At 52.8% G+C, this 9,799-nt stretch overlaps 1 protein-coding gene across 3 annotated transcripts in view; it reads left to right on the forward strand.

Annotated features, from left to right (window-relative positions):
* Nucleotides 1–9,799, forward strand: part of LOC133341251 (synaptotagmin-14-like) — a 49,555-nt gene that overhangs the window by 34,861 nt on the left and 4,895 nt on the right. For all 3 annotated transcript variants that reach the window (XM_061549739.1, XM_061549737.1, XM_061549738.1), the window contains one exon: nt 9,651–9,799. This exon is cut by the window's right edge and continues 408 nt beyond it. In XM_061549739.1, the coding sequence (XP_061405723.1) occupies nt 9,651–9,799 (149 nt within the window). The remainder of the gene's footprint in view (nt 1–9,650) is intronic.

The following is a 9,799-nucleotide window of genomic DNA, read 5'->3' on the forward strand; positions in this document are numbered from 1 at the left end:
TCTGCATACGTAATCACATCCCAGGCACCTTGCACCGCGCTGGTGTCTCTGCGGCTGACCGTACTTTGCTTCAGGCAGATTATAAAGCATCTGCCTGTCACCTCTGGACTCGTGACTTCATTTCGGCCGGAGCAGTCTGGGGCTGGGCTCCAGAAATGCGTCTCCCCCCGACCCCCAGGGGTCCTGGGTCCTTGGGGATTGGGGACTCCAGAAAATAATTATAGTAGATGCTTCTTACTCTATTTTGAAAAAAGTGTTGCTTACACGTCTCATTGGGCGCACGTTTCTCCTGCGAGCACATCCGTTCAGCAGCATTGGTTTCGACATTGAGTTGCTCATGAGCAGAGTCAGGCTTGTTTAAAACAGTGCTGGTGAAATGCCCAATGTTTAAAGGCAGAGACTCGTCTGTTTGCTGTGGGTCCTAGTTTGGAGGAAAACCGATGCAGGTGAGGTTGGGTTGTGGGTGATGTCAGATGTTGATTTAATCTCCCAAAAGGTGCAATGAGTTGTCAGCGTCCGCATTGCCAAAGTGAGTGTCTGGATTGTGTGACTGAGATGTCATGAGTTTTTGCATTGTTGGGGCATCCCGTGCAACAAATCTAGCAGTTTTCCCAACATGACTGATTTCGGCCTGGTGTGATGCATATGACTGTGACTATACCTGTTTGAATACGTCTGAGCCCGAATTTGGAATTATTTTGCCTCCTGGAAGCAACATATTTGGTGTTGCTACGAGTGCCCTTGCCCCCTCTGCCCTGTTTCTAATTACCCTCGGATGGCATCCTGAAATCTCGTTTATCTTTGGTAACTAATACAGCCAAGCAGTAGCACGCCCCGAGATCACAATTCCCCTTTAGCCAGCACGGTCGTACGACTCTCGCGGTGACGGAGTGCACTCGCTTGATTTTAGTTGCGTCATTGCCAATATGTGTCTGTTCATGATCGGCAGTTAGCGATGTTATCGGCATAATGAAATTTGACGGAGGTGGTATGGATGGTATCTGCAGTGGAGATGCAATTTCATTGTGCATACAGCAGGCTGCACGTGGGAGGACTGCTTTGAGATGGTTCGTGCAGTGGCTCTGGGAGCACAACAGAGGCTCTCTTGCCGTGTCTCGTATTGTGGTGATATTCCCGTGGGCTGAGCAGCTTGTTACGCGGAGTAGTGTATCGGCTGTTGGATTTGCATCTCTTGAGCAGAGGGATGCTGCCTTTGTGCAATGGTTAGAGCATTGGACTCGCGAATCCAGAGGTCATCGGTCCGATTTAATCTCCCGGTGTGGCAGTCTGTGCAAGTTTCTTGAATGGCCCAGGCCTCAGTCTTACCCAGCGGTATAAACGGGTATCCCACAGTTGATCGACAGGTCGTGTGCGGTGGGATAAAGTGTGGGTGCTCCCCACATCTTTAAAGATGTCGGGCCGGCATTGAAGAGTTGTCCAAACACCCTCGCGAAAGGTTCTCTTCGGCTCCCTCGAGTGGAGCCTCTTCTGCGAGTAGTGACGTGAACTTGACATTTCCTGGCTGCGCCAATGTTACATTTTCGTGTCAATGACAAATGAAACAAAGGGCATAGCAGATATAAATATCTTAGCAATGAACACAATAATTACAATTGTGAATACAAACTAATGCACAGAGGAAAACTCAATCGGCTGTAATGTTCACTGGAGTGTATTAGTGTGCAGTGGGATCTTATGCTCATGGAGCGTCTGTTCCGTAAGCTCGTGGTCATTTATAAGAGAAATCGCTACCCTGTAGAAGAACCAGCTGTGTTGTGCAAAGGGTTTGAGAGTGGGGTCATGACTCACAGTTGTAATACCTGATTGCATAGTCTGCATGACATTTGTCGAGCATTTCTCAAATCTATCAAATACATTTTCCTTTTGTAAGGAAGTCGATGAGTTGCAATTGCTATGCTCTGTAAAACACATCCCATCCTTTGGGCCATCTGTCCGCGGACACTTTACACACATTCACGAAAACCACACGGTCGCGATAAACAAATTACTCCTACGCGCAGCTTACTACCTTACAAATGCCCAGATTCGTGTCGTTTGTTTGGCAAGATGGGCAACGAGACGTTTTATTTTCGCGTTTTTATCGCGTAAAATATGTGCACTGCAGCGCACTTAGTCCGTGAATGTTTGTGAGCGCGCGTGTGCAGAAGTGCGCATGTGTGTGTGTGTGTGCACGTGCGTGCCTCCTATGGGGAGCGGTAGTGTAGCGGTTAGCGCGCTGCGCTACAAACCCGGCAACACGGGTTCGATGCCCGCTCACGGCCAACACCAGTGACGATTATCTGAACCGGTCATGGGCCTCCCCTGGGTTGACTCAGCCTCAAATGAGTACCTGGTGCGGTGTGTAAACTTCACCACTGGGGAGACAAAGGCAGTCGGGCGTGGTGCTGGCCACCCACCCCTCCCTCGTGTGCCGTGCTGGCCTTCATAGGTGTTCTCTAGCGGCACTTGCCCTAACTGTCTTTTCAGGCTACCCTTGTCTTTGTTGTGGGTGTGCAGGAGCACGCGCGCGTGTGTGTGCGTGTGTGGCGTGCGTGCGCGTGTTTGCGCGTGCCTGTGCCTGCGCCTGCGCGCGCCTGCATGGGTGTGAACTCTGACAGACGCCGCGCGAGACGTCTACCACCCAAGGGTGCTGTGCAAGAATCGCCACTACGGCGGGAACCGTCGCTCGCTCGTACCGCGCTGGGTGCGGGTTTGTGTGTGTGTGTAAGTGGGTTTGTGTGTGTGTGAGTGGGGGTTTGTGTGTGTGTGTAAGTGGGTTTGTGTGTGTGTGAGTGGGGGTTTGTGTGTGTGTGAGTGGGGGTTTGTGTGTGCGTGAGTGCGGGTTTGTGTGTGCGCGGGTGGGGGTTTGTGTGTGTGTGAGTGCGGGTTTGTGTGTGTGTGAGTGGGGGTTTGTGTGTGTGTGAGTGGGGGTTTGTGTGCGTGAGTGCGGGTTGTGTGTGCGCGGGTGGGGGTTTGTGTGTGCGCGGGTGGGGGTTTGTGTGTGCGCGGGTGGGGGTTTGTGTGTGTGTGAGTGGGGGTTTGTGTGTGTGTGAGTGGGGGTTTGTGTGTGTGTGAGTGGGGGTTTGTGTGTGTGTGAGTGGGGGTTTGTGTGTGTGTGAGTGTGAGTGCGGGTTTGTGTGTGTGTGAGTGGGGGTTTGTGTGTGTGTGAGTGGGGGTTTGTGTGTGTGTGAGTGGGGGTTTGTGTGTGTGTGAGTGGGGGTTTGTGTGTGTGTGTGAGCGGGGGTTTGTGTGTGTGTGAGTGGGGGTTTGTGTGTGTGTGAGTGGGGGTTTGTGTGTGTGTGATTGGGGGTTTGTGTGTGTGTGAGTGCGGGTTTGTGTGCGTGTGAATGGGGGTTTGTGTGTGTGTGAGTGGGGGTTTGTGTGTGCGTGAGTGCGGGTTTGTGTGTGCGTGAGTGGGGGTTTGTGTGTGCGTGAGTGCGGGTTTGTGTGTGCGCGAGTGCGGGTTTGTGTGTGCGCGAGTGCGGGTTTGTGTGTGCGCGAGTGCGGGTTTGTGTGTGCGCGAGTGCGGGTTTGTGTGTGCGCGAGTGCGGGTTTGTGTGTGCGCGAGTGCGGGTTTGTGTGTGCGCGAGTGCGGGTTTGTGTGTGCGCGAGTGCGGGTTTGTGTGTGCGCGAGTGCGGGTTTGTGTGTGTGTGTGCGCGAGTGGGGGTTTGTGTGTGTGTGTGAGTGGGGGTTTGTGTGTGTGTGAGTGGGGGTTTGTGTGTGCGTGAGTGGGGGTTTGTGTGTGTGTGTGTTGGGGTTTGTGTGTGTGTGTGTGTGAGTGGGGGTTTGTGTGTGTGTGAGTGCTGGTTTGTGTGTGTGTGAGTGGGGGTTTGTGTGTGTGTGAGTGGGGGTTTGTGTGTGTGTGAGTTGGGGTTTGTGTGTGTGTGAGTGGGGGTTTGTGTGTGTGTGTGAGTGGGGGTTTGTGTGTGTGTGTGTGAGTTGGGGTTTGTGTGTGTGTGTGAGTTGGGGTTTGTGTGTGTGTGTGAGTTGGAGTTTGTGTGTGTGTGTGTTGGGGTTTGTGTGTGTGTGTGAGTTGGGGTTTGTGTGTGTGTGTGAGTTGGGGTTTGTGTGTGTGTGTGAGTTGGGGTTTGTGTGTGTGTGTGAGTTGGGGTTTGTGTGTGTGTGTGAGTTGGGGTTTGTGTGTGTGTGTGAGTTGGGGTTTGTGTGTGTGTGTGAGTTGGGGTTTGTGTGTGTGTGTGAGTTGGGGTTTGTGTGTGTGTGCGAGTTGGGGTTTGTGTGTGTGTGTGAGTTGGGGTTTGTGTGTGTGTGAGTGGGGGTTTGTGTGCGTGTGTGAGTGGGGGTTTGTGTGCGTGTGTGAGTGGGGGTTTGTGTGCGTGGGGGTTTGTGTGCGTGTGTGCGTGGGGGTTTGTGTGCGTGTGTGAGTGGGGGTTTGTGTGCGTGTGAGTGGGGGTTTGTGTGCGTGTGAGTGGGGGTTTGTGTGCGTGTGAGTGGGGGTTTGTGTGCGTGTGAGTGGGGGTTTGTGTGTGTGTGAGTGGGGGTTTGTGTGTGTGTGTGTGAGTTGGGGTTTGTGTGTGTGTGTGAGTTGGGGTTTGTGTGTGTGTGTGAGTTGGGGTTTGTGTGTGTGTGAGTTGGGGTTTGTGTGTGTGTGTGAGTTGGGGTTTGTGTGTGTGTGTGAGTTGGGGTTTGTGTGTGTGTGTGAGTTGGGGTTTGTGTGTGTGTGTGAGTTGGGGTTTGTGTGTGTGTGTGAGTTGGGGTTTGTGTGTGTGTGTGTGAGTTGGGGTTTGTGTGTGTGTGTGTGAGTTGGGGTTTGTGTGTGTGTGTGAGTTGGGGTTTGTGTGTGTGTGTGAGTTGGGGTTTGTGTGTGTGTGCGAGTTGGGGTTTGTGTGTGTGTGCGAGTTGGGGTTTGTGTGTGTGTGTGAGTTGGGGTTTGTGTGCGTGTGTGTGGGGGTTTGTGTGCGTGTGTGAGTGGGGGTTTGTGTGCGTGTGTGAGTGGGGGTTTGTGTGCGTGTGTGAGTGGGGGTTTGTGTGCGTGGGGGTTTGTGTGCGTGTGTGCGTGGGGGTTTGTGTGCGTGTGTGAGTGGGGGTTTGTGTGCGTGTGCGTGGGGGTTTGTGTGCGTGTGTGAGTGGGGGTTTGTGTGCGTGTGCGTGGGGGTTTGTGTGCGTGTGTGAGTGGGGGTTTGTGTGCGTGTGAGTGGGGGTTTGTGTGCGTGTGAGTGGGGGTTTGTGTGCGTGTGAGTGGGGGTTTGTGTGCGTGTGAGTGGGGGTTTGTGTGCGTGTGAGTGGGGGTTTGTGTGAGTGGGGGTTTGTGTGCGTGTGAGTGCCGGTTTGTGTGCGTGTGAGTGCCGGTTTGTGTGCGTGTGAGTGCGGGTTTGTGTGCGTGTGAGTGCCGGTTTGTGTGCGTGTGAGTGCCGGTTTGTGTGCGTGTGAGTGCCGGTTTGTGTGTGTGCGAGTGCCGGTTTGTGTGTGTGTGAGTGGGGGTTTGTGTGCGTGTGAGTGGGGGTTTGTGTGCGTGTGTGTGTGAGTGCGGGTTTGTGTGTGTGTGTGAGTGCGGGTTTGTGTGCGTGTGAGTGCGGGTTTGTGTGTGTGTGTGAGTGCGGGTTTGTGTGCGTGTGAGTGCCGGTTTGTGTGTGTGTGAGTGGGGGTTTGTGTGTGTGTGAGTGGGGGTTTGTGTGTGTGTGTGAGTGCGGGTTTGTGTGTGTGTGTGAGTGGGGGTTTGTGTGTGTGTGTGAGTGGGGGTTTGTGTGTGCGAGTGCGTCTCTGCGCACGGGCCCTCGTGTGTCGCCTTGCTTTGTATGTTCTCGTTACGTGATTTCTGGGAATGCGTCGTAGTGTCACAGTATCTCTATATGGTGACTATTGCAATGCTGTATCCGGAATTCTCCGGAAACAAGGATGCATCCCAGTAATCTCCCGTATAAATTAGAGGTTGCCCAATGGCCTGGCTAGATTGTTTAGTTGTGAATTTTGTGTCACTGAGATGTATTCATCTCACTGGCATTGTAAAGAATACATAGAGGTACGATTAATGTATTCGTGGATACTAAAATTTCCGATTGTATACCTGTGCACGTGCGTACAGCCCTCACGCTCATCGGGTTCCTCCAGGAGAAAGAAAGATGACGATTCCGAGCGCCTCCCCTTAGCGCGCTTGCGGAGGTGACTTGACCATACTTCCGTGCGGGTTGATGAAGTCGGTGAGCATAGACACGAGAGCGTAGGAGTACAGTCCAACGGTGGATTTGTTTGCACTGCCTTTTGCTACCCACGACATCGTGCCGCTACAAGTCCTGTTTAGCTACAAGGCCTACAAGTCCTGTCTAGCGGATGCGTTGTGACCTTCACCGTGACCCGCATGAAGTGCGTGGTCAGAGTGATGTCATTGGACAAAGCAGACTTGGATGTTGTTTGCCGCTGACGTTCCCTGGACCTGTTCAAATGTCTTCGGACATCACCGTGTGCGTCTTGTTTTAAGCCAGCGTCTATGTCCGTGGAAGCCTTACACAACCGTCTCAACAGAAACCCACAGCCGTGTACAGTATTTGAATACCAAACCTGCCCTTGAGAATGTTACGACTCTAAATTAAAATGTACGCTCTACGCTTTCTTAAGCGATACACCGGCATTCAATTTTAGCCGTAAGTCAATTGTCCAACAGGTCATTGGCAGAGTGAATGGCGCTGTGAATCTAAAATGATTGAAATGCGCCTTCCAGCATACAAACGCACACATCGCAGAAGACTGTGTTACAGCACGTGACGTATGTTGATTTAGACCGACAGTTATATGAGTGGGACAAGGGAGAAAGGGTTAAGGAGCGAGGCAAGGCTTTGGAGGTGCAGCAACAGCATGAATCATATGTAGACTGTAAAACAGCCCCGTAATTGTAAGATAACAATTGCATGTTTTTTTTTCACAAAACTTCAGGAAGCTCAACATTTCAAGAGAGTACAACATCCGCAGATTGTCAATCATCGGGCCAGACAAAACAATTCGTTCATGCGCAGAGAATGAATAATGCCGCCGATTCCCTGTTGTGCCCTCGCTCGCTCGCTCGCTGGAGATGCTGCGATGCAGGCGAGCGAGTGTGGAGAATATGCCGTCTGATGTTTATTCTCTCCGCATTGCCGCCAGTCTCCACTGCCGCATTGTTGAAAACGCGCTGGAGAATGAAAGCGCATAAGGCAAGACTGCCCTTCGCACCGTTCGTGGCGAATTGCAATTGCGATGTGGAGGGTTAGCCATTTATGAACACCCCACCGATGTATAATGGCCCTCGTTCTTCTCAGCAGCTGATCGAGTACCGTGAGAGATCTGCATATGTTACGGAGAAGATTGTTCAGGTATTTGGCGAGCGTCGAGGTGTGTCGACGCTTGGGTATGACTCCTCATTTTATCCGTAAAATTATGTCATATTTTAGCGGGGCGTTATCTATGAATGAATGAATGAACGAGTCGGTGCCATCTCTGAAAACTCCACATTTCCCCAGAGTTTTTCGACGTCAACATTTTCTCGGAGCTTTTGAAAAGAACCCAGAGAACCCAGCGGAGAAGTGGCATCTTCTAGGGGAGAAGCGATGAACGTGGAGGTTTCATCTGGAGCCGAGCTCGAATTAAACGTCGCCGCATCTGCTTTTGCCACTTTGCGGCTGGCTGGCTGGCTGGCGGCGTGGGGAGGGGGGCGCTGGCAACAGCTGTGGCATTAGTATGCAGGGTGCCGCCACAGACACGAGCCGGGGCCGTGGCGGCGGTGGTGGCGTGCTCACATGCAGGGGAGCGTGTCGCATTTCTAATGAGGGAGACGGCTGATGAGCGCCGTATGATAAATACACATTAGCAGCGTGCACATTTAAATGGAGGGGTGAGGGGGGGACAATGCTGTCGAGTGATGTTATGGATTGTAAATACCCGGTAATATTCGCTCTTCTAAACTCTTAATGTTGTGGGGGTTGTTTTTTCTGAATAATTTGATTGTGTTATTTATATGAGATGTATTACACCGTACAGTGCGCGCCTGTGACCAACATCGCGAGGGAACGTGGCCGGTCGCGTCGGCACTCGCAAGCTAAGCGGGGTTGAGCCTGGATAGCGCTTGGCTGGGCTACCCCTCCGCTTGCGTATCAGGTGCTGTAGGCTGCGTTGCTGCGTGGTGCGTATCGGAGGGGGATGCAGCACGATCCATCGTTCCAGCTGGCCGCCACCAACCCACACTGCCCAGCTTGGCGAAGTATGGTCAAATAACCCCCATGACCCACGTAGCTTTCAGAGGCTCTCGTCCACGCCAGGGCTGTGCATCAACGCGTCCAGCGTGCGTGTAAAACTGACATAATCGCGCCTGCACGGATATCTTCGCACGATGATAGCGACGAGTCTCCAAAAGCATTTACCGGCGTGTTTTGGCGTGCGGTGTTTATCCCCGCACTGTATTGTATGGCCGTCGCAGTTCGTGTCGGCTGCACACACGTACGAGCGAGCCAATCGCCTGACGGTAACAAGGCTGTTGGTTTATTTTTCTTAGGTTGTGCATCGTTGCCGTCATCATTCTCAACCAGCCTGTATCCAGGCACGGCCCGGCTTGGTAGACAACCTCTCTCGAGATCCCTCTTCTGTGTCCATCGCTCTCCGGTCCCATCCCCTCCCTTTCAAGTCCTTCGTGACACCAGATTGACACCAGATTGACACCTCGTCCTCGCCCCATTCTCTCAATCCCCGACTCAACGGACCACCTCGCCAAGTGGCTTTCCTCCAGATTTGAAGCTTTCGTGACTGTAAGGATTCATACTCTTAGTTTTTTCGGTAAAGTCACGTGGCTGTGACGGTCCCACCTGATGACGGAGACTTGTGTTGCCTCCGAAACGTCGTGATTTTTATTATTTAATTTGTATTAATTTTAATTTCATTTTTTTACTTACGTGACTTTACCGAAAGAACTAAGAGTAAGAGTATGGCTTCCCTCCATCCGCCGCGTGTGATCGCACCGCGTAAGTCCTGCCCTATCCTTTGGAGCAGTTTTCCTTCTACCGTGTCCCTAGCGTGCTTGCTTCTCGTGCTGTTTCAGCTCCTTGTTGTTCTACTCTCCTCCCTCCTGCCTCGTATCCACATCCCCGCAGCCTGTGTGTGTGTGTGTGTGTGCGTGTGTGGGAATGTGATGTGTTTCAATCTCCCGGGCTCCTCTCCATTCCGTGCCAGTCCCTAAAAGAAGCTGTTTGCTCTCTGAAATCCTGGTGCTGAATTACAATTATTGCCGATTTACATCACCAATTTACATCGCTGTTTGAGCATCCATGCGTTGACTTGAGGTGTATAGTTGTAGAGGTGCAGCCCTGTAATTCCCTGCTCACACCACTGCTGGCTGAAGGGCCTTCACAAAGGGGTGCTCGAGAGAGACCCTGCAGCGAGTAGTTTGGCCTACTCTTTCCTGCTGGCCACACATCTTGGAATGGTGAGGAGGTCCCACACTTGAACCCTCCACACGTGACCTGACAATCGATTAACTGCGGCCTAACCATTTATACTGGCATGTGGATAGAGGTGCGGGGATTTAATAAACCCTTGACATTGTGCGGCATGCTGACCGTTACGCCGTGGCGGGAGTGGCGGTGGCATCTGCCTCGCTTCTGCACGCACTCGCCGGCGTCGGAGTCGTCGCGTGGACGCCGCCATCAATTGATCCGGGTCACGTGTTGCGCAGGGCAATGGAGGCAGAGTCCCACGAGCCGCTCCCGAACACCGGCGACGTTGGCTCCGAGAGGCGCGGGACACCCCCCCCGGCAGCGCTACGAGGACGAGCGGGCGGGCACCCCCGCGGACGACTACGAGGACGACGACCGCGAGGAAGAG

This window comes from Lethenteron reissneri, chromosome 11 (genome assembly GCF_015708825.2).
Source record: "Lethenteron reissneri isolate LAM-NWPU_2019-01 chromosome 11, ASM1570882v1, whole genome shotgun sequence".
Classification (NCBI taxonomy): domain Eukaryota; kingdom Metazoa; phylum Chordata; class Hyperoartia; order Petromyzontiformes; family Petromyzontidae; genus Lethenteron; species Lethenteron reissneri.